Genomic DNA, 26,254 nt, shown 5'->3' with positions numbered 1-26,254 from the left:
TTTCGTTTTCAATGATTAAAAATATTTTGTGAAAAAATTTGTTCAATATACATATAATAAAATATTTGAGGCCTGTGACAAAATGCTGTAGCAATTTATTGTACAATCACTACCATACAATTGATTTGTAAAATTGATTGCATGTAAAGTTCAATGCAATCGTAAAATCAACCTTACCATTAATTGCTAAGCTTTGTGTTGTGAAGCACTGGATCCCATGATTCAAAATTACTCAAAGAAATCAATCGTTAACCTTGGAATTGCCAATAGAAATCATTGTTACGTGTGCTTTTTGTTCAAATGAATTACCAGACATTTCAAATTTCAAAACTGATTGCGAATTTGTGTTGCAGTCGAGAAGTTCTCTAGACTTGCGAGATAGGTGTATGTTCTCTTAAGGGCTAACTAACATTCAGTATAATTTTTATTTACTGCTCTGTATGCTCATACGTATAAAGTATTACTAGAGTAGGTGTATGGACATGTGAAGGTCATTATTTTAACCTGTCTGATGTGTCCAACCCATTCAAACATAACCCTATCATTCATTCAATGTTTTGGGTTTAGAATTCGTATCAGTGTATTTTTTTTGTTTTCATTAAAAATTCATTTCAATGTATAAGTATGAATGAGTCCTCAAATAAAGATAAAACAGCAAGAACAAATTATTCATGCAGTATGATTTACAATATGGTTAACAGATTCAATGTAATGTAAATATAAATCTCATGTGGTCATTTCTGCCCAAATTCAATTTATAAACTTGTTCATAGGTGTTAGGTAATGGACGGAATGTAATGCTTTGGTACAGTAATTGTAATTTTTTAGTATTTTTAAAATTTTCTTATTGGATATTAAATAAAAATAAAACTGTGAAAATATCTTCCATCATTTTTGTTTCATTCCATTCCTTCTGATTCTTTTTTTTAAATTGTGGATCAGACATGAAGTCGGAAATATAAAGTATGAAAACTGATATCAGTTAGGACACTAAATGGCCCTATAGTTCACATTAGGTTAGGCAAAGGGCTGTGGGGAGGTGTTTATTTTAAACTATGCTTGCATTATTTTGGCAATTTTTCAACCAGTTTAAAACATGCTCTTCCTTTCCCTTATGCCATGACTTTGTTATGCATTGTTATGACACTGCAAATGAAGCAAACATCACCTGTTTGCCTTTTAGTACCAGGAATTCTGGTAATATGCAACTATCACTACAGTGGCTACTGAACTCACTTTGTAAACTCTGTCAGGTATCTACTAAATTAAGATTAATAAAATGGAAATGTGGCATTTTCTCTTGTCTTTTTACACTATGATGTGTTTCATCATAACCTTCTTCATGATGATATCTGGGGCAAAACATAACTGCACCTTATTTTCAGTAATGGATATTCACTCTCTCAAGAAAGATTTATCACTATTATACTGCAATCAGAATGTATAGTTCCCACGTGGATGGTTAATTAAAAAAAAAGAATCCTAACACACCCCATTAAAAATAAGAGAGCATTTTGGCTCAATTTTAATCCTTCATTTTTATTTGACATTCATTGATTGAAAATGATATCTCCATTAATATAGGATTTATCAACAGAAACGTCTTCAACAACAATGACTTAAGTCCTTTCGAATCAAAATGGGGTGACATTGAACCTTCCTATCCTAGGGGGCTTCATCTCCATGAGGTAGATTGATGACTTTGTTCATAGGCATGATTTTTTGTCAACATGATGCACACTATCCCTTGTCTACTACCTTTCTTGAACATGGTGGCAGCATTGGGATATAACCATTATACAATGTTTCTTCCAACATAGTAGCAGCAGAAGTATAATCTGGTGGCAGCAGTTGGGTAGGATCATTCATTCTCCCTGTTGTAGCAAAACAGCTCACATCAACTACTGCCCAATATTTCATACATACTTTCCAAAATGGTGGCAACACTAGGATATTGTATGGCAGCAGTGGGATATGATCCATCCTGCTGGAGCAAAGCAGCTCACTGCACCTATGGTCCAATATTCACCTCCTACTTGCATCTTCCATCATGGCAGTCCTCGTAGGATATGATGGTGGCAACAGCTGGATATGATAATACCTCCCTGTTGGAGCATAGCACCTCACTGCACCTAATGTCCAATTTTCACTTCTTACACCCAACTTCCAAATTGGTGGCAGAGACAGAATATCCTTGTGGCAGCGGTGGGATGGGCTAGTGTCATTCCATCATGTTGCACTATATTAACATCTACTTAATCCCACAGATATGATGTACTAGTCCTTCCTCATCTGTCAACTCCATGCGCAATAGGCAGCAAATCCACACCTTTCCATATGATCTTGATATCAAAATCATTGTATGCAACACAATTGCTAAGGAAAGGCACTTGGTTCTGTTTGTTTTGGTGAAGAGTCTGTAGCTCTTGGGTATTACACTTTATCAGAACTGAGCTTCCTTGCTCTTTTGTATTGATGGCAGTTGAAAGTGTCCATATACATTCTTTGATGCTGCAGGTTGGAATGCCTGTGAAAGAAAGAGAAATGGGGTCTTATTACCTTGAATTCATTTTTTCCCCAGAAATATTATTACATCACCTTTATGAGTAGTGCAGAACCCCCTCCCCCAATCCCCGCCACATGCCCAGCAAATTATTGTTTTGGTTTAGGTGTTCTACAAAAAGTTTGCCTCCATGTAAGATTTGTTTCAAGAGAATATCAATCTTGGTCATATACGCAATTTTGTAATCAAATTTGTAAATGACACAAGATCACATCCAGGTTTTCATAGATTAAGAGCAAGGAAGGACAGAGAACGGAATTGGAAACATACCTTTGTTGTATGATGATGTTTATTGTAGTGTGTATTGGCTATACTAGGCAGCATACTCTGTTGGTGTCTGTTGTTGGTGTGTAGCTTGGGAAAGCTGGTAGTTCCGAACGTCTGCGTTGGGTAGTTACTGATACTGTGACTGACCTTGCTGTTTTGAACCTTGGGCAGTAAGGTACTGGTAAAGTTCTCACTTTCATGAAGCTTACTTTTCCTCTGTTGAATGAAAAAAACAAAGTTCACAATGAGCAATGGATACAAGCAATAAATATATCAATGATACTAGGCAATACCAATAATGAAAAGCTAACGCAATTTAGGGAAATCTGTCAGATGAGATATAACAAAATCATGACAGTTATTATGATTATTTCATTGAAATGGACCAGTATGCACTTAAAAAGGAAAGATGGTGCCTATTGATCAAAGCCTTTCTTCACAAGCAGTTTTGGGTATAAACAATTATTTCCCATGCTGTACTTGTTTGAAAAAAACAAGTAGACTTGTAAATTGTTAATCTGAAAGCTATATTTATGAATTAAAAAATTCAAGCATTTTTAGAAAAACCAGTTGGAGTGATGTACCTCCAATGTTGTGAGCTCTATGTGATGGGATGGATATATTGCATCAAGAAACCTTGACCTTTTTATTTTTTTTTCAAACCAGATTTAAACATTAATGTGAATGCTTGAAATGTGATGTACATCTACATCAAAGTCAAGAATCAAAGCATTTAAGGATGAAAGCTCAGGATAGCCCAAGCAAATTGAACGCCATAAAAGACAGAAACAATAACATCACCCTAATTCCAGGTGCAGAAAACTTTAAGATAGATTCCTAAGAATTTTTGTCACTTTTCCAGAATTGCCAATCATAAAATTAGACTTGTACATGTCCATTAAGGACAAGTTATGTTTACTAAAAGACTAAGAGAAACTGTTCTCTTAAGAGAGTTATCTACAGATAGTCGTTCTATGCAAGTGATAGCAAGGCACTGTGAATGCACCATGTCATCCCAACACAGCACACCAAACACATTCAATACCCAACATAAAAGCCATAAAAAAGCAAAATGGCGAATGAATACAATATGCTTAGTATATGATTATTAGAAAAAAAAAGTCCAAACTTGCAAAAACTTGTTTTCTTCAATTCTCAATGAATTCATATTTGTTGTTACACTGACTGCCTCATTATATGTCATTCTTAAAATTTTCTCACATTTTGTGTCATTAGGGGTATATTAGAGGATAAATAATTATAGGCAGATGTGGTCCATTAAATGAATTACTTCTCATGCAAGCAAGTATTCAAAATTGACCCATTCTAAGAGCACGTAATACTGATATGCTAAGTTTCTCTCAATCAAAGCGAAATAGGTTTGAGCAACTTAAAATGAACAGTTCATGAAAACTTGAAGAGAAAGCAGAATTTTGGGCTCATGAGAATCTCCCTAAATTGCCACATTTTGTCCACATTTAGTACACCACATTAAATGTTTTATATAATAGGAACCATGAAAGGATAATTGAAAATCAGAATTGTTCATTACAACCAACTATATACTACAAGCCCCAAACACATACACACTCCTCACCTTGTGAATCTTCTTTACTCTTTGAGACCCAAGTTTTTCAGATTTTTTCTGAGAAGAATGTTGCAAGAAATGATTTCGCTTCACAGAAATGACACTTTTTGTCATATGTCTTATATATGAATACCAACTTCATAGTGGTAAAATAATCAAGATGTCAAGTCGCTACTTGCCCTTGTCCTCTCACATTGCAATCATTGATTCCCAGAATACATAGGTATCACGATATTTCAACATATCAAATCAAAGTTCAATTTAATTTTTTTCAACTTATTCATATCAGTTGATCTTATCACTGATTTTATAACCATACAAAAGACAAATGTTGTATGATACAGTGCATGTCACTTGAAATCCAAAGGTGTCATGAAACAATGCTCATAGTCCGATAATTATCTTTTGATTTCAAGTTGAAGTGTTGGCCTATACCAAGGAGGGGGAACTTTATCTTCATTTATGCATAAATAGACTGGCAATGATAAAGTGCCATCAACCAATCACATGGTAGCATTTCTTATGACATCATCAAAACCCAATTAATAGACTTGAAACTTGATTATTGATAACTTTCAATATAATGCTAACAAAAGACAATTGATATAAATGTGAGAAGTTGATTCTCTGAACAAATTCATGACACAATTAGGAAAATACACCATTAAAACCCAGATGAATCTAATATTGATGTCTCACAAGATCCCTTAATCATTATCAACATCATGTGACTTCTCATTAGCGCTAGATTCTGGAAGAATGCCAGTTCATAAAACCCAAGATTTTAAAAGACATTTTCCTTACCTTTGCTTTTCTAAGTGTTTTGTGGTTTTCATTGTCACCATCTTTGCCCTCCACATGACTCTCCTTAGCAGTGTCTTCTGATATGACTGACCCCTGGTCACCGAGTGACATCTTCTTCTTCTCCGCATGCTGTTTTCTCTTGTCTGCATCCCTGTTGGAATATACAGATGAAATTAGATGTTTCAGTTTTCTTTCATCTCTTGAAACAGTGTTTATCAGATATTGTTATCAAGACCAATTAAAGCTTGATGTATGCATATCTGAATACACATGCCATACAATAACTATGATGTATAATACATGTATGTATAATGAATTTGCATTCCAATGCATTATTAAAATCCTTTCTCTGTTGCCATGTAATCAACTAAGATCAAGATCTGTACCAAGTGAAGACAAATATTACTATTGTGCATATATGCACATTTTACATCATGAAACCGGGGGAAAACTGGAACTACTGGATTATTCATCATTGCAACTTTTGGCTTGCAAGTTAGCAAAGAGAAGAATACTGAAGCATTTTTCTAAAATTTAGAAGAAAAAAAACACCATCCATACCGGAGCACTGTATCATGAAAAAATACAACAACCTGTACGACTACCTGTAAGCATAACTGAAAGTCTAGCTTTATATAGTACAGAAGTTACAATCAGTAGTAAATATCAATTGTATCTCTTTATACCACATGCCAGGCAATTATAAATTTGTGCAGAATAAAAAAGAAAAATTTAGCCTAATACGGTCTGTCTCCTAACACAACAACAGAATCAGACTTCTTCCAAATTAGAAGTGCAGGATGGAAAATAAACTTAAATGATAAAAAGTCTTTCTAAAAATGATTAACTTTGGTTCAATTGGCCAAGTCTTCACTGTATTTACTCATCTTGCATGGACCTGTTATCACAAACTAGCATTCGCTGAGTTGAGTTGAAGTGCTACATTCCCCTATTTAAGCCACTTAATAAGTAATCTGACAGTCGTTAGCACGCAAGGCAAACAAACATCTTATTAATATCAAATAAACATAAGTAGGGTAATAGTTTTATTATCACAATTAAGTTTTGAATTATCAAATTGGTTATCAATACAAAATTTAATCTAATAATCCCTTGATAATAGCATGAAGTTTGTAATATAATCTTGTATTATCAGAATTCAATTACAAACCATTTATAATGTTTGACTGCTCTTATATAATGAATGTATGTAAATGTAGTATCTGAAAAAGAACTTCATCATTACTTATAAGAGAACATTGATTGACTTCTCTCAATAGTGAAGAGGGGCACTTGATTATCTTTAAATCACACCTCTGCATAATCATATCAGTGGCACATGTACGCTAAGATTTTAGTTGTATATTAACTGTTCTTGCTCTTAACCGATGAAAGGAAAGATAACAAGTCACATGTATATTGTACAACTAAAAGTCATGAAAAGATCCTGAATTAGGAAGAAAAAACAAGGAACAATGAAAGGGAGCCAAGATAAATTTCTATAAAGATAAGAATGCATAATATTAAAAAACATCACAAGCCATTTGATCTTGTATAGTTAAGGAACTTGGGTATTCCATAAAAAAAACAGTTATTTCCATTGATTACCATTAGAATGACAAGTATATTGTACCTGGATAATTATCAAAGTTTACGATAAAAGCATGTTTCTCTAAAGTATTCAGTGAAAATCTTTGATCAAACCTACCTAATGCAAATTTGATTGTATTGTCACAAAATCCTAAATGGCTCTGTAGATGTAGCTGTTTTCTTTGTTCAAAGTTTATGCTTTATCTATTCATTTGAAAATTGGCCCCAACCAATAATCTTCATGAAATCCTATAAACATCAAATGATTTAATTTCTTGTTTTATTTGTATGTCTACCCCCCTACTAAAATAGGTTTACATAAATCTTTAAATATCACATGAAACTAGAATTATCTGAACAGGAAACTTGTCAGAAGGCATACTTTAAATGATATTATGATAATGCCAATAGCAAGAGTGCTATATATTATAATGCCTACAGCATTTTCATTAAATAATGTAGATAAAAGAGGGATGTAGATAAAATAGGCTAACTTCACACAAAAGCACAAGTGCTATAAAGCCTATAGCATTTTCATTAAATGGTGTAGATAAAACAACTTTACTCAAGAGTAAATGACTGTTATGCCAGAAATAAATCCCTAGACTTTCTATATTTACTCATGTGACATAGACTGCTTGGCTACAGCATTATTGGTGGCAGCAGTGGGATCATGGTTCCAATTTGTTATGAAGAACAAATACAGATTTTTATGACAAATTTGCCATCAATCCATTAAAATTCAATATTTACAGTAGCTTTAGCAGTTACTGCAATTGTGCTATTAAAACAAATTAAATGCAATGGCACCCAACCGAATGTTGTTACCAGGATAATATAGTAAAGAATGAGGGAAATATTTTCCATAAACTTGAGTGTGGAAGTTCAGACAGTAGTGGATTTTTTGTAGAAAAGGATAAAATAAAGAAAGTAGATGTACATGTAATTTTGGTCTAATTGCAAAACAGTGATACTAATAAAGAGTCTGTCTGTCATTCTTGATAATTACATGAAAAATGATTCCTCAAGTTATAAATTTACAAGGGGGCCAAGAGCTTTTAATAAATTGAAAGTTCTTTGGATAATGTCTACATATAGAAATATGATTTTTCTTTATATCATCTATTTCATCATGGTACATACATTGTCAAATTTGAAAATTTCTAAATTGTCTTTACAAACATGTACTCCCCTGAATATAGAAAAAAAAAAAATGCCACAGCATACTTTCACAAGATTGCATCATATTCAAGATATAGATTCGTAGGTTACTTTAACAAAAATATACCTGTGTCATGTATATGATAAATCGTTGCGAGAAAATATAGATCATCTAGAAAGTTTGCTCTTAAATTTTTATGAGTGCATTAAAGAATTCATTTACCAAACTTGGCTTTTACAAAGTTATAACATTGACTGCACATTAATTCCTGTTTAAAAGTCACGTCCACCCTAGAAAAATGTTTATTTGAATAAATAGAGAAAAATCAATCTAGCAGAATACTGAAAATTTCATCAAAATCGGATGTAAAATAAGAAAGTTATGGCATTTTAAAGTTTTGCTTAATTTTTCACAAAACAGTAATATGCACAACCCAGTGACACGCAAATGAGAGAGTCGATGATGTCACTCACTGAGAGTCGATGATGTCACTCACTCACTATTTCTTTTGTTTTTTATTGTTTGAATTATACAATAATTCATTTTTTACAGATTTGACAATAAGGACCAACTTGACTGAACCATATAGTATTCAACAACGCTAATTCCACATGTTCTGGAGGAATTAATCGTTGTTTCACTTGATAATGAGGAAAAAATTGAATATTTCATATTTCTTGTAATAAAATACCAAAGAAATAGTGAGTGGATGACGTCAGTAGTTTCCTCATTTGCATACTGACCAGGGAGAGCATATAACTATTCTGTGAAATTAAGTGAAACTTTAAAGTGTCATAACTTTCTTATTTTTTTATTCGATTTTGATGAAATTTTTAGAGTTGTGCTTGTTAGATTTTTCTCTTTTTATTCAAATCAACTTTTTGTTGGGGTGGACATGTCCTTTAAGGTCTTAACTTTTAAAGAAAGCTTCAGATACTACTTTTTACGAGGGAGTGCAATGTCATCATTCTTTGATGTAGCTCTCAGAATTCATTAAACCTTTTGTATACTACCACTTACTATTCATTGAATCCTAAAATCATAAGAAATTATACATTCAAGAGAAGATTTTCAGCAACATGTAATAATAAATTATTTTTTAATTTTCTTACCTTAAATAATAAGTCAGAATGTGAGGCTCATCGCGGGCCATCTACACAATATGACTTTGCAAGAAATACTGCACCTATAATACTCTTATTACTTAGCCAAGAGGCTAATATACATCTCCATTTATGTACAATTCTTCTCCTCTAGTTCACTATCAAACGTTCAGCAAAAATTCAGCAAAGTACAATGTCTGTCACATGTTCAAAGAAATCAATTTAAAGTGATGAGATGAATTTTTCCAGTGACAGTTGTCTCCAGTAATCTTGAAGGTATTGAAAAAATGCAGGCATGTAAAAATATATCAAAGTTTCAGTCTATTCATCCCAAGGAAATTCACTAAGAGCATGAGTATTTCAAGACTTTCTATAGTTTCGTTACTTTTCCAACATGTTCCAACCTTAAAAATGGAAATGAAGTTCAACCATTTAATAGCGCTAAATGCAATCCAATTATTCTTCCAAGTTACTTCTCCCGCAGCTCCACACTCCAAAATGATATTAGAACTTCTCTTGTAGTTTCTCTATTTCTAAAATGTCCATACTCCGAAAATGACACTAAATCTACAAACTGTCAGGAACAGTAGAAACTAATAAGTAATGGAAATATAAATTTTTCTTGCAGTTTCTTGACTTTTTCAAGTGCTCCCCCACAGCTCTCTTGGAGCAATACTCCTTGCCAACAGCCAAGCTATCTCAGAACACAAATAGATCTGCATGAATAGAACACCGAAACACCCCTGCTTCTTCACGCCCGTCTTCTAACAAAAGAATATTTGGTAGATAGCTGACAGAGACGATACTGGAATCACCCATGATGCTAAAGGTCATGTCATAAACAGAACTAATTGTGTGCTTTGGAGAAGAAACAGATGAGGCTCAATAAAAGCCCTTCCAGTGGTCAGACAATGTCTGTAATTAGCTGTCATTACAGGAACTAATTGAGATAGAATATACAGTGTGAAAACAACAACTATTTCCATGGCGAATGCCTTCAATGGACTGCTTATTTTTCCAACTCGAAAAATGCATTTGTGTCCTTAATCAGGCTAACCTTTTTCTCTTTTTTCCCCCAATCGAAGAATATCCAGGAACATGAGATGGCTTTTCAAAATATAAGTAGAAGCCAATGTAACTTTGTTGAGGGGGCATGCTAGTTTTACCACAAAAGATGAAGAAATTCCAAATCTATTGGAGGAGATATGTCAGGGGTATTTTCACTTTTCATTAAAAAATTGTTCTTCAAGATAAATTTAAATATTTGAAAAATGCTTTACCTTCATTCTGCTTATAGAGGAACATGGAATTAAAGTAGAATGGACAAAATATTGTACTGATACAGGGTGCTACATAACTTTTTAGAAGCACTTGCCCAGTCAGGCAAGTAAATTTTTAAAAAGTTGGAATGTACTTGTCCAAAAATCTATTTCACTTGCCCCCTAAAATCATTGAAATTTACCTCTCCAAAAAAAGTTTTGCAGTTTTATAAACCATTGACCTTTTTCTCTCTTTTGACATGAACTGATCTACTGCGTTATTGCATTCTTTTTCCAAAGTGATTTTATCTTGCCTGCCATGACCAAAATTAGGGTCAATATATCATATCAACCCTAATTTGATCTACTTTGAGAATTTTGCTTGCCCAATTCGGGCAAGTAGTTTTGGTCTTTACTTCATAACACATGCCCGACTTTTACTTGCCCCGGGCAATTGGGCAAGTGCTTATGTAGCACCCTGCTGACAGAATGAGATTGATAGGGTAAAAAAGACAGGGTAGATGATGTACAGATAGTGAGATAAAGGAAAATAAATGTATCACAGCCAATTCAAGTCCTGCTGCAGCACTAATTTAAAGTTGCCATACTCAACCCAGGTGACTTAAATGGGTATCTGAGAGGATTTTTTCAGTAAAATTCTTAAGCGACTCAATGACACTTGTGTTAAAGCCTAGGTAATACCTGTGAAATGCCAGGAGTGTCATATTTGATAGACATTACTCATGATAGGATAGAATACAATACTACTATTTGTAACATACAAGAGCAACAAGGAGATAAGAAAAAACACTGAATTATCTTTCTCACAGGAATATTGATCCTTCTCTTTCATGATTGTTATCTCCTTAAGCAGTATGTTTTTCAGCTTAAATATAGGTTAACAAGATCTAAATGTACCAGCGAACATATTGAACATATTCGCCAAGGCCTTTGGAAGACTGCAAATACTTGAGGCATGCAAGTATGTTTCACAATCCTAATTCTCCATCTCCATTCTATACTACCACAGAGGACAGCTACAGATAGTAAATATTGACACAGACTCAGCTGTTATGTCAATATGAACAGTGTAACAGAAACTTGTAAATGTGAACAATAGTGTTTGTGATGTTTTTTAAGCAGAGACAAGAATTTCATTGCATATTACTACTTGGCAACGGACTAGAAATCGCCATAGATGGCAGTATAACATCCGTCTCAAAAATCATATATATTTTCCCTGTCATTTACAGGTATTCCTCTCTTTTACAGAAGCTTGATTCTATCTTGTAGAATTCCTCTCTTTGATGACAAGAGTCATTCTTTCAATTATTCATTAATATCATTATTCATAAATGTATTTTACTTGTGCTAAGTGATCCTATAAAAAAAAATAAATTTGCTCAAGTCAAATTATTGATGACAAGCCATGTGTGGAATGTTACAATTGATTATTTCTTTGTGCTAAATTAAAAAAGGTGAGCTAAATTTACCCTTGATTTTCACTAGATTGAACAGGCATATATGCACATATTACGCTGAAAGAGACAGATAATGAATGCACATTTCGGATAAATGGCACTTTCTTTATGCTTGTTGTTATGGTTATTGACTTCAACAAAATTAAATGTGGGCAAATGAATAAGCCACAGTTTAGCCTTTTTCATAAACCATGATATCATTGAACACACCTTTGTAAGTTTTAGCCAAATTGAATAAAGAATTATTCTTACCTGAGATCTTTGAAGAAGGCATGTCTGATAACCTGCTTTGCCGTTATCCTTTCATCTGGATCATAGGTACAAAGTTTGTTGATTATTTCTAGGGTCTGCTTCGTGGCATTGGGTAACAACTTCTCTATACCCGAACCCTTCTTGGAAGGGAAGTTGTAGTTTATGCCTCTCGCTTTACTGTAAAAATCAAGGAAAGAAAATAATTTAGAGATGGTTATTTCACCAGAAATCAAAGAAAGCATGAATGTTAGTCGGCAACAAGATGACTATTGCCTTAAGTCTTCTCCAAGAGGTCTAGTAAGTACCTCAACAAAGAGGCAATAGTAGAAATGATTTGGTGCGACAGGATGGACAGCAGGGGAGCGCCACTGTCAACACGATATTTTCCATGTGAAAATTAATTTATGAGGACAAATATATCGAATGAGGAAGAAAATATAAAGAGAATTATTAAAAGACAGGGAGGGGTCAAAGAAATATATATACCCCAATTATTTCATTGATAAAAATGGTTTCACCTTCAGATCCCTCCCCCCACCGACAAAATACAATCACACTGCCCCTGCTCGCATCACTGACCTACCAACTAAGTTTACATACCTCCTGGCAATATACATTTCGAAAAGAATTTAAGTGATATTTTCCAGAAAGTATTTATACTATGTGTATTAAAAAGTAACATGTATATTTTTCATAATATGAAAATGATTTCCAGAAAAAGATTAGCGCATTGAATGAGGTTATCATGTGAATCATATACTAATAATACATTATCATAACATGAAAAAGTACAAAGAACCACCCATGTCCACATGATGTGGACTTTGTACATGCATTTGTTAATCATATACCAAACATTACACTAGTCTAGCCCTAGAATTTATGAGGTTTTTTTTCTAATTCCAAGACACAGTTGTGTATACATGTGGCATAATTTGTAACTTTGGATTTTAGCTCAATTTCATTTTTATTAAGGTGAAAGTTTTTATATGATTTAAAGCCATAAGCAAAAGGGTCTTTATTTGTTCTTAAATGTGCTCTTTAAACAGAACATTTAAGGGTCTCATATCTGACTATCCCAAAACAACTACACTTTCTTGGTACACCTCAATTAACAGTAATCAAATCTACTTTAGTCAAGTGCACTATAAGGTTTTACCAGATCATAAAATGATATATTCTATAATCACCAGGTATCAATAAAGTAATATAGACATATGTATTATCCCAAATGAATAGTTTTCGAATGTCTTGAGCTACGCTGCAAGCAAAATGCACATGGGCAAATTGAATTGTTTCTTTTGATTAAATTGTTCTTTAAAGCAAATTGGGCTGATACATTGCTCAGTAAGCCATGGCTTGGCCCTGCTTGCATTTCCATTGTGAATAGGCTGGCCAGAGGAACTGCCAACACTACCTTGAGTAGTGCAGTCAACAAAGCTAGGTCATGCAGTTTTGTTTCAGACCTAATGAATTTTTACAGTGAATTTATGGCCGGGATTGGCCGCACTTCAATCTACCCCTTTTCACTCGAAATGGGAAACTTTTCATGTCACAATAATCAATATTAATGGGAAATAAGCTGAGTACTTTCATAGTCATTTGAGGGTAGGAGTAATTGATTACTTAGACTACTAGTACTTTTAATGTCAATTTTTCAATATCAATGTACTTACTTTCTAAATTTGTTGAGTACAGTAGCATCAGGTGTGCCCATTACATCATGGATTTTGGCAATCTGGTCGACTTCATTGGCACCAGGGAATAACGGATGTAAACTGAAATGGAAATTTAAAAAAAAATATAATTATCAGGACCGTAAAGATTCAACAAAACAAAGATCTATATCTGTAAAAGATATAAGTTTTGATTCCTGTAGATAGTAAAAATGGGGCTAAATGTAAATGAAGACAAAATATATATGCATATAAGAAACCAACACTGTGCCTGGAATACAATATAAGATGTAAAAAATCACAATGTAATCACCACAGATTTAAATTAGAACAGTGACTGTTCACATCGATACATATAACTACCAGTAAATAAAAGAATTACACAAACTTTACGGCACTTTTCAGGTATACTATAAATTGCATCAATTGGTAAAGCATTGTACATCATAATCCAGCTCACAGATAAGAAAGTGAATGTAATAAAGATAACATGAAAGTCTACAAGTATAAGTCAAAACAATTTACTTGTGGGCACAATTACTCTGAGAATCAATGATATGGAGACCTACCTGAGTATTTCAAAGAAGACACAACCTACACTCCACATGTCCATTTGATATGAGTAGTAGCCATCGGTGAGTAAGCACTCAGGAGCACGATACCTGGAATATCAATATTCATTATGAAACATTAAATACTAACGAAGCGACTTGTTATGGCTATCAATCATAAATATTCCTTACAAAAGAAATGAGTACTTTGAATATGTATCATGAATATCAATTGAGATACTTATGATTTTTAAATGAATATTCAAAAAGATAGAAATCATTAATCTAAATGTTAATCCTTATATGAAAATACACCATTCTTACTATTATCTGTGTTGATATTCACAAAAGGATACCTTTATACAATTATTTATTCCAAATGTCAAAGATTTTTTTATCAATGCAAGAGACAACTGGGTATATTTGAAAGTAGACAAAAAATAATGTATCCTAATATACCAATCAGGAAATAAATTAATATTCTAAATGATTATCATGAAGGAGAATAATCAATGAAAAAGGAAATTATCTGATAGACAATAATTTAATGCAAACATATGTAATAAATGTGGTGCATCTGAAAATGGTACATAGTAGGGTAGGAACAAGACCCACATAAGTTTAAACTTTGGGTACCTACCATCTTGTTGAGATATACTCTGTGAATGGCTGCTTAGAATAGACACTTCTACATGAACCAAAATCTGCTAACTTTAAATGATCATCCTAATAAATAGAACAAAAAAATAGAAGTATAATGTAAATTTATGTCAAACTCGAATTCACAGGTGAGATATAAGGGGTGAATTTTATATAATCTCAGAGTGATGTTGTTCATTTCAATAGTGCAAACACCTTTATTTTGCTATAAGGTGATGTATGATCATCAATGATATTGATAACTACAGCAATATTACTTCCACAATAAAATCAATGATAATTACTGTTATATTATCATAATATGAACAGTAATAATCATATGGTAATCATAACCACATCTGACAGATATAAGCACTACATATAACCACTATTATCACCATTATCAATGATTACTATTATCACCATTATTAATGATACTAATGAAAATAATTAAAACAATGAAACCATTTCAACAGCAAATAGGTACCAAATGCAACACATAAAATTATTGCAAAAATATTCCAAGTGCAGAGGAATCACAGAGGCAAGCCTTTATTATCACAAAATAATGCTGCTTCTTTAATCTTTTCTGTGCAGAGAGCATCCAGGTACCAATTTTTTCCTGGTAATTTTCAATGTAATTATTCTCAGAATACTGTGTGTACACATATGGACTTACAGAATTTAGAATGTACAATACATAATTTGAATTAAATTGAAAAGGAATTATTGTACGAAAGGACCTATAACTTTAACAGTAATTCCAAACATATTCCACATAAATTTGTATCAACATCAAAAATTTGAAAACATCAACATCAAAAATTTGAAACCATCTTTGTATCCAATTAGCAAGGATGTTTAGCATAAACATGGTGATTGATTATAAATAGATTTAACAAAAAGATCATACAAATGTCATTCAAATAACACAATGATCATCATGAGTTACAACTGTCAGATGTTACTATGGGTACAGTAATACAAAAACATTATACAATTCATTGACATACAAATCTATTTACAATGAAACCATTTGTAAGAACACCCTGACTTTAATATCACAGAGTAGAACATGTCAATTCGTTGAAAGCAAATTAGATTACCATCAATTGGTTTCATGCTTGGATAAATTCATGCCTTTGCAATTTGTTGTCTTCCTTTGCAAGTTAATTTGATAAAAGGCCATAAATTGATTCAATGAAACTTTTTACTCATGGCTAGGTTAGAAAGATGAAGGAGCCAATGCAGTTTTCTTATCATGACGGTACATCGATCATAACATTATGTGACAAGGTGAAAATTCATTTCAACAGTGAGGCATGCCGTCAGAGATCAAACAGTGATGGATAGATGCCATGGTGATATTGCTTCATACTTTACATGGATGCGTATTTGATGTTAATTAGTCACTATATCATCATTTAAAGTAGAATAACAAATGGCACAGGAACATTGCTCATATCCAGCAATGACTTATATGTGAATTGTGCTAAATAGGGGTAAGTCTAACATGTACATAATCATTGTAATATAATCCACAAAAAAATACAAGGAAATAAAGAGTGAAAATGCACATTTGTAAAATCTTATCATATCTATCTGTTTACCTTGTTTATGTATTACAGTCACACTAAACATTCTGAAATATTTCTCAAATGTAATGGATTGGGTCATAAGATTACTTGAAGGTACATTTATCATAACACCATTTTTCTTTATCCAGCAAATCAGCTTTCACAAAATTAAAGCCATCAAATGATATTTCTATATCCAACCAATCCCAGTACTAAGGATTACTGGTGTTTCAAAATCTTGAGGAGATATATCAAAGTAGAACCACCCTCAGAGCCCTTTTGCATAAAATAGAGCACTATGTGTAGTTTGATGGTTATTCTAACTACATTTACTTATATGATGAAATAAAAACACTGATTTCAATCTCATCATATCTCTCTGTTTACCTTGTTTAAGTATAACAGACTAAACATGCTGAAAATAGTTTTCAAATGTAATGGATTGAGTCATATGATTACTTGAAGGTACATTAATCATAACACCATTTTTCTTTATCCAGCAAATCAGCTTTTTAAAAAATTAAAGTCATCAAACTATAATTCTATATTCAACTAATCCCAGTACTAAGGATTACTGGTGTTTCAAAATCTTGATGAGATTTATCAAAGCAGAACCACCCTCAGAGCCCTGTTACATAAAATATAGCACTATGTGTAGTTTGATAGTTATTCTAACTACATATATGATGAAATAAAAACACTGATTTCAATTAAAACTACTGGTAAATAACATTTCATGAGAACCTGACAATATGTTTAAACTATATATGTAAGCAAATAGTAGGAAAAAGGAGGAAACCAAAATTATGTAACTTACCCTAATTAGAATATTCTCTGGTTTTACATCTCTGTGAAATATTCCATTCCTGAAATAACAAACAGGACAATCAACTAAATAATTTGAAACAATCACCTATCCCTACAAACTAGGAACACCATTTTCAATATCAAAGATCATGAGACAAGAAAATGATTGAGTTTTTTTACAATAAAAATTGTTCAAAATTTTAATATAAACACTACCAAAAAATCATCAAGTAATGTTGAAAGTAGGAAAAGGTCAGCATGTACAACCTTTACCCTGAAACAAGATTATGATACAAACTTGATGGAAAGGTAATAAGGTGCCAGTTGTTGGCAATTGCTTATATCAAAAGTAAGACTGAAGGCTGCTACATTGGATACCATCTCTTTCTTGTTGGGTAGGAGTTTGTCATGAATACATGTCTGGATTATCCAGCTGAATGCCAGCTCTGTTATCTTACTTCATAATTTTGGTGGCAGCGGTGGGATATATAGTACCCATGCCACTGAATACACACGATTTCAAATATATCTCATCTCCCATACATAGTTTTATGAAGTTAATGTAGTTATAGATACATGTTTCAACATCAGTGTCATTCCATTGCAATATAAATCTGGATATCTATTTGCTACTGGGACCTTCAAAGTTAATTGTCGCCACTGTTTTATTCTGAGCAGCCATTTCAATCATTTCTACACGTAAGCCTTCCTGTACATGTATTTTCCTGAACATCAGATATATTCTTTTAATCAGATCGATGAGTGTGTATACATATTATAATCAATAGGAGGCTGAAAGTTCCTGAGGTACAAAGTTACAAATTCTGCTACAATGTATTTTACATCAAATGTGACCGAGGAGTGAACACAAAATGAAAGTGTGTTCATGGAGGCTGGAGCAGTACTTTTAACCATGATGCATTAGAAATATCAAGACAACATCATCCATCTGTCATAATATAAAATAATCCAAAATGGGTGAAATGTCTGTGTTTCTTGTGCTGAATCCATTCTTATAAGTATAACATTATGCATGAATGATTTCGTTGTATAAAAATAACTTACCGATGCATATGTTCTAACGCCTTGATTAATTGGTAGATGTAGTTTTTCACTTTCTCTTGAGGTAAGTAGTGTCTTCTCCCTGAAAAAGGAAAGGAATATGTAAACAATGTTTACACCTTCATAGGGCTATATTAACTATGAGTAAAATGATGGTGACATTATTTTGAAGATGAATATGGTACATGTAATTGATGTGCCAAAATTGCAAGGTTTACTTAACTATTCATTTAATTTTTCAGTGTTGATGTATTTACACATTTATACAAATTATTTATCTAGTTAATAAACATAACTTATTTTGATTCCCTCCCCCCCCCCCTCTTATCCGCCCATAAATGTGATATTTTTGTAAATAAACCTTTTGATTTATTAACTGTATCAATTGTTTCAATGTCAAGACTGAAAGACATTGATTCCTAGAATGATTGTTTCTCTCTAAGTTTAATATAATATTAGAGTGCTAAATGCAGACAATATACTTTTCTTCTCTTAAATGTGGTACATATTTTCTCAATTCCAATACACCACATGCAATAACCATTAACCTTCTACTTTCTATGAGATATTGATAACAATTACTGTGCCAATTTTTCCAAAATATTCTTGGATGACTTTATGATGAAAGAACCACTTGAATGCCCTATAATGTATTGAAAATGGGTCACCAAATTGTCAGGAAAAACTAATTGAACATGGTGTCATGGCTACTGATTATATGCCCCTGCTCTTAGATTAATCATTCATGGAGTAACGAGAGAAACTCTCATTCATTCTACTTCAGACGGAGCTTTAAGTACTTCAGACGGAGCTTTAAGTACCACTAACTTACCTCGTATTAATTCATAGATGTTCATGTCCATAAGCTCACACACTAATGACAGGTTTCCAGTTTTTCTATCACTGTTGATGATGAAAAATTGAAAGGGGAAAACTGTATTGGTATTTGAATACTTGATCAAAGAATACCAAAAAAAGAGGATCCTTTCACAGATGCTAAATGGGAATTAGAAATGCATTTGTATTCTTAAATGCATGCAGTAATGCATCATCCAGTAAGTCAAATCATGCTTTAGCCGTTTAGGAATAATTGATACAACATAATTATAAATGGAAGTGTATTGGAATTTAGTACTTAAACAAGGCTTCAAGTGACACTAAACCCTTATTTTACGAGGAAAGGGAAACAGAATGAAAAAATAAAGATGAAAGTTTTCTAATATTGTTGTCTAAACCCATCAATTCAAGGCAAAGGCTGAAAGTACATTTCATATGTACTTTCTGTATTTCATTAAAATGATTTAACCAGGACAATCTTTATTCATCTCCAATTGTCACCATGAAGGAATGATTCAATTATTTAAATAACTCAATAAAAAAGACTTAACCAAAGATGAACATTTATTGTAATCGTGAATTATGTTGTAAATATTTGTTTTCTATTATTGCTCGTTGACAAGTAGCATCCAATATCATATTATTTTATAGTGATCTTTAATATCACCAATGGATGTTTTTTTATGTATATTTTTGTATGCAGGGCCTCCTAGTATAACAGTATTGTAACTACTGATGGGGCTACCCTGTTAAATAAAGACATAATAAATAAATAAATATAGATGTATTGTGACCACAGACCTTTGACTTTCAATAATTGAATAGAGTAAATAAGATCTTGCCTGAATTGATTATACGTGTATAGTCCTTTAATAGTGAGACCTTTGCTATTCATAATGACCAAATGGTCATCAAACCAACCATATTATAACACTTAAATAGCCGAGAAGGCCTATCCAAATGATTGGGGACAATAAAAGAATAATACTACAGTACATGTAGTTCAGTCACACTAACAAATCCAAATAAAAACAAAATTCTAAATAATAAAATAGAATTTATTAAAGAGGAGTCAGTTTTCGGAGCAACGGAGAAGCACAAATTAGGGGTTTTGTTACCAGGAAAATGCTGAGTGATAAAGTAACCAAAAAAAAACCAACACACAATCATTTTATAATCATGAGATAATCATAGAGGGAGTGGTAGCAAATGAGAATTGTACAAAGTCAAGAATCCAAATGAAAAGGATCAATTTTTCATATGAATAACTCAAATCCACCACGGCAGAAGTAATCACATCAAAAATTTGATTTTCTAAACTCCAAGGATTTTAATTTTAATTTTCTAACTTTAAATTCAAATCCACAAGGTTTAAATAAATATCTAGTATATCTAGTTTAAACTAGGTTAAATAGGCATACATTCGTAATTCCGAAGCTTCGTTATTCCAAAGGTTCGTATATTTCGAAGGTTCGTATTTCCGAAGGTTCGTAAGTCCGAAAACGAAATGAGGTTCGTAATTCCGAAGGATCGTTAGTTCGAAAACAAAATGAGGTTCGTAATTCCGAAGGTTCGTTAGTCCGAAAACGTAATGAATAACAAACCTTAGTTCGTTTTCGGACTAACGAACCTTATTCCGTATTCGGACTAAAAAACCTTCGGAACATCGAATCTTATTTCGTTTTCGCATTATCGTACCTTCGGAATAATGCCACAAATGTTCGGATTAACGAACCCTTTTACGTTTTCGGATTAACGAACATCATGGTATAGGCAATTTACGTGTTTCGGAATTACGAACCTTCGAAATTACGAAGTGTAATCAAATATATATACTGTAGTTTAAACTGGATTTCAAAATATGAACCATTATACTTAATAAAAATAGAACACCTATGAAATTCAGTGCAATACAAATGATCCATCCAAGTCCCCAATCACTATACAATGTATATCAAAAAAAGTTTACCCTTTAAAAAAGCCCTGGGAATTAAAAAATATACAACATGTGGGTATCTTTTTCACATATATTTCTATTTGTTTGTGGTCACCAAAAATATCAAGTTGATGATTTTGGTGGACTGATCAGGCCAATAAAAAAAAAGTTAGTGTGGAGCCTTGCCAGACAAGGGCGGATATCTCTCCCCAAAGGTAGGGGGACCAGGGGCTGGAAAATTTGATGAGCCAAAAAAAAAAGGTTAACACCCCAAATGTAAGGTCATTTTGACCAAAATAAATCTGAAAAGCAAAAAAAAAAAAGGTCATCGCCCAAAATGTAATGTCATTTCGACAAAAATGAATTTGACAAGCAAAATAAAAAGGGGTATCACCCAAAAAGTAAGGTCAACTCGTCCAAAATACATGTTTTAATTTTGAATGATGTATTTCTTCCATTATAAAAGACCACAAATAGTAGGAGGACATATGATTTTGCCCCCCCCCCCGGATTTCCGCCCATGCATGTAGATGCCCTTACCAATAGAAAACGGAAATACTTACAAGATTACTTCTTTGAGTTCTAAAATGTTGGCATGAGGACTTAATCTCTTCATGGCTTGAATTTCTCTGAGATTGTTCACTTGCTCTAAACTGAAATACATAAAAAATATCATATTTCATTTGACCATCCCCTGTCACAGTGCTTTTTATTCCAAAATATTCTATAAACCATATCACATAATCATTTACAGATATAAAAGATATTGGGTTATATGAAAAGTGTCAGTTACCATTATTTCTAATTAACAATTTTTTTTAATGTTATGAAGCTCATTTAATATTAATAGCCATCTTTATCAATTGTATCACATATTTTGTAGGTTATACATGTACATAACAAAACAAAAAGAAGACCCAGCATCATATTATTTTCCACTGGTGTCGTAAAAACAGAACATAATGTACAGTATAGGCTATAGCTACACACTAAATGGATCAATTCTAAGGCTGAAGAATATAGGCATTTTTATAAATGAAATAATCGAAATTTAGTGATGTTTCTTATCTTTTGGCTTGGTTTCGATTTCAACCTTTCTGTTGAGTAATGCATTTTGAATTATAGAAATTTATAATTTACATTTTTTATGGGGTGAATCACTTTGTAAAAACCATTATGAGGTATTAATAATGATGTTCTCTTTTTATTCTTTCATAATATAATTGTATTTATACTTATTTACCATTTAATGTCTGCTTAATGAGATACATACACACGATGGTTACCTAATTCTTACTACATGTATCATTTCAATAGCCAATTGACTATATGTACGTGTATTAATGGTTTGTTTGGGGATTTTTTTTTTTTTTTAAAGTTTAGAAACAAGTTCCATTATCAGGTATATTCTGTGAAACATATTAGACCTACTACAAAGAAAAAATATTGTCAACTTTTCATGAAGAAAGAAGACTCTTACCTTTGGTAGTTTTGCTTCATTTTCTTACAGGCATAGTAGGTTCCATCCTGTATATGCTGGCACTTGAGCACTTCTGAGAAAGTGCCCTCACCTTTCTTGCCTAAAATCCGGTATTCTAGGTAAAAAGAGAGCAGGAAAAATCTTAATATGATAATTTGTAAGGCTTAACATTCCTGATCTGAGTAAAACAAGCCAGAAGAGTAAAACATACAAGTCAAGAACTGGATTATATTAGATTTGTTATACTGTACCACCCAAAATGGTATGAATGGTTAATGACAATAATGTATTGTATAATAATTGATAGATACTATGAATAATGAATAATGTATTGTATAATAATTGATAGATACTATGAATTAAATTTTAGTTATGTCATTTTAAATCTTTTTTTTAAATGTTGGCAATGTGATTATAAATGTATGATACATGTATATAATCACATTGCCAACATTTTTTATAGCTTACATGGTGTCAGGAGACTAGGTCTATAAAAATATCAAAGCAAAGTGAACAATTCTTTTTTAAGAGTTGTGATCTACATTGTAAAGAAAGGAAAAGAGACATTTTAGTGCATTGTATAAAAAAAACTGATTTTACCACTTCATTATATGATTATTCTAGTTAACCACGTTCTGATTGATAAATGAAAATGGCATCAACAATCATGATAATTGATCAGCATGATCATCATGGGGCCCTAAGGCCTATGAGCACTATTTTCAATTTCATTTAATACAATCATGTTGTGATATAATACCAAACAAAAATCATACAAAGTGCAGCTTACATAATAAACAGAAAAAAAGTCTCTGTGCGATAGGTACATATATCCCTGTGCGTCACACCACAGAGGCGATAGAGTAATTGGTGTATATATGGTTACATTATAATCCTCGTTGAAAACACGGGTAAACATTCGCACGTAACAAGGTACACAATATACTCACTGTGCATGATTTTCACGATATATCACTTGGCATAGCAGAAAATCAAGGGAGTTGATTGATTTAAGACAGAGAAACTAGATATTTCCGATTCAATTCCGTCAAAATGACATCCCTATTTCATTTTATGGCAGAATGCTCCATTTTGCGGGTTCCTCAGCTGAGAGACGAAAGGGTGAAACCAAGAAACTACAATAACTAGTTCACATGTTAGCTGCCGACGTTTCGGATCATCCCCATTCACACAATCACATTTTCTATGGACAAGTTAGAGACACCGGAGCACATAGAGAGGCTTCAAATATATTTCTCCGCGCATTTCACTAGTGACATATCAAATGCCATCAATCAGGCTAAAATTGTAAATAAATGTAAAAAGCCTTCAAATTTAGCGTTTCATGTCGTTAGAATTAGTTAGGCTCGATTAGAATGGTATAAATTTGCTGGTGGCATGGTTTGCAAATGGAACTATACTCCAACTCCGCGCACTGCCATTGCTCGATCCTCCCGAAAAGTTGGTTGCCTGTGGTAACGAGGTACGCTGTCCATTTATTATGGGAACCTCTGTGAGAGAATCTTATTGTTATCGTATTGATTTATCCTCGGGCTTTATAATGTTTGTTAACAGCCTCTTTATTATAAGCATTAAAGAGGTTGCGGAGGATTTTCTCTTGTTTAAGAAGGGGACGGAGCGACAAAATAGTAACAATGACATTGCTCTATATAGAGGAGGAGAAAGAATCCGCCTATTTTGGGATTCTACCCGCACTATACCTGACACTTAGTGAGGGTGAAAGTGTTTGTGTAATGATTTGCGGTCAGGGCAGGGAGATTTTGTTGGTCAGCTAACACCAAATATTGAATTCAGAAACACTTTATTGGTCAATAGAGAAGTACAGTTGTATGTAAATTAACATCGCTTGGTTAAAATTTTGGCTACATATACTAAAGGCGAAAATTTGATTTATTTACTCACTATATTTTCATTTACACAGCTGTAACCGACGCCAGATTATGTATACTGAATGTGTAACATGATAAAGTTCTTGACAACGCCTGTCATTGTCTTTATAATTATTCATTTTCCTAATGTTGCGTGAAAAACATTTTACATCAAACGCATTTAAAATGTCAAACTTTCCACCAGCCAGAAGCACATTATGCACTTTATGTTTCCAAAAAAAAATTATAAAAAAAATAAAAACAATAAACATGACAATCTGCGACAGACCCCAAATCATAATGTATAAACTCCACATGCGCTTAAATGAATGGAAAATGGATTAACATTGATGGTACTTAATCACACATTTGTGCATGGGTTTATCGTGGAACATACAAGACGTTTTTTAAAAAGGCAGATTAAAAATAAAAAAGATTAAACTTAATCTTGTATTAAATTTCGATTTTTTTTATGAGTCATTCAATAAAAAAAGAACAAATATATTTATATATCAAAAACACACACACATTTGAGGGTTATTCCCCATCGTTTAGCACATACGACTCCGTGAATATGATGCACTGTAGAATAAATAATCAAAAGAATCGATAAATCAATGACCGTGTTCTCGTTCTTTTATTTATACCGACTAATTCAACCTTTTTTGTCCTCTGCCATTCTCATTTTCATTTCTCCTTCACTCCCTCTCTCAATCTAACTCATTCCCTCCCTCCCCCTCTCTCTTTCGTTTTTGGGGACGTTTTTATCTCCATACTGAATTCCTTATTATGCCGACGAGACCGAGAAAATAATCAAGCCCAGCGCACAACTTCACGATCGGTTTGCGATCCGAATTTGGAAAAATCTATGATAACGATCATTCCTGCCCTTAAAATCTTAAAGATAAAAAATCCAAATAGTGGTATGAATAATACAATAAAAATTTCAGTTTAATGCGAGCCTCCTTGTAGGAATAAAATCAAAGTTACAAGTTAGTGCAATTTCAAATCTCAGTGATTGATTGATTGGTTGATTGATTGACATCATTGGTACAAGTATTAGAAGGAAAAAAAATGTTTAAAAATACCTTATTAGCCCATGTAAGCCGATGGCGTCCTAATTAACTGGTTACAAAGTTATGAAAACACATATCCATTGAGGCCCTCACTTTGGGCACTATAGTGATCATTCCAGCCCTAAACATCTCAAAGATAAAAATTCCAAATTGTGGTATGAATAATAAAATGACAATTTCAGTTTAATGCGAGCCTCATTGTAGGAATAAAAGTAAATGCAATTTCGAATCGCAGTGATTAATTGATTGATTGATTGATTGCTTGATCGATCGATTGATTGATTGATTGACTGATTGATTGATTGATTGATTGACATCATTGTTACAAGTATTAGAAGGAAAAAAATATTTAACAATACCTTGTTAGCCCATGTAAGCCGGTAAACTGGTTACAAAGTTATGAAAACACATATCCGTTGAGGCCCTCACTTTGGGCACTAGCGATCATTCCAGCCCCCAAAAATAAAAAAATCCAAAAATTCAAAACGCTCTCTCGCATTTTAAGTATTCCAACAAAAATTCATATTATTTTATTAGCATTATGGCAACGGTTAACTTGAAAAAAATTTGTCTCCTTCGTATTGACTGTGGTCGATTAGGATATTTTTAGATTTTAAAAGGGTATTGAATCTGAAGCAACAAATTATTTTAAAAT

At 32.7% G+C, this 26,254-nt stretch overlaps 1 protein-coding gene across 2 annotated transcripts; it reads right to left on the bottom strand.

Annotated features, from left to right (window-relative positions):
• Positions 1-1,521: 1,521 nt before the first annotated feature.
• LOC121418867 (MAPK/MAK/MRK overlapping kinase-like) lies at positions 1,522-23,829 on the bottom strand. Of its 2 annotated transcripts, XM_041613051.1 has the most exons (13): positions 23,585-23,824; positions 22,635-22,749; positions 21,718-21,807; positions 19,214-19,284; positions 18,385-18,463; positions 17,330-17,378; positions 14,937-15,022; positions 14,315-14,407; positions 13,746-13,847; positions 12,070-12,246; positions 5,223-5,373; positions 2,834-3,046; positions 1,522-2,527 (listed from the first exon to the last, which is right to left on the bottom strand). In XM_041613051.1, the coding sequence occupies exons 1-13, from the start codon at positions 23,589-23,591 to the stop codon at positions 2,444-2,446; spliced, it is 1,317 nt and encodes a 438-aa protein (XP_041468985.1). In that variant the 5' UTR covers positions 23,592-23,824; the 3' UTR covers positions 1,522-2,443. The 2 variants fall into 2 exon arrangements, with proteins under 2 accessions (XP_041468985.1, XP_041468986.1); XM_041613052.1 differs by lacking the exons at positions 1,522-2,527; positions 2,834-3,046 and adding an exon at positions 4,001-4,475 and having other exon boundaries at positions 23,585-23,829.
• Between the last annotated feature and the right edge of the window lie 2,425 nt (positions 23,830-26,254).

Source organism: Lytechinus variegatus, chromosome 7 (genome assembly GCF_018143015.1).
Source record: "Lytechinus variegatus isolate NC3 chromosome 7, Lvar_3.0, whole genome shotgun sequence".
NCBI classification, from domain to species: domain Eukaryota; kingdom Metazoa; phylum Echinodermata; class Echinoidea; order Temnopleuroida; family Toxopneustidae; genus Lytechinus; species Lytechinus variegatus.
Note: the sequence above shows the minus strand (reverse complement) of the source record. Positions and strands in the feature narration are given on the sequence as shown.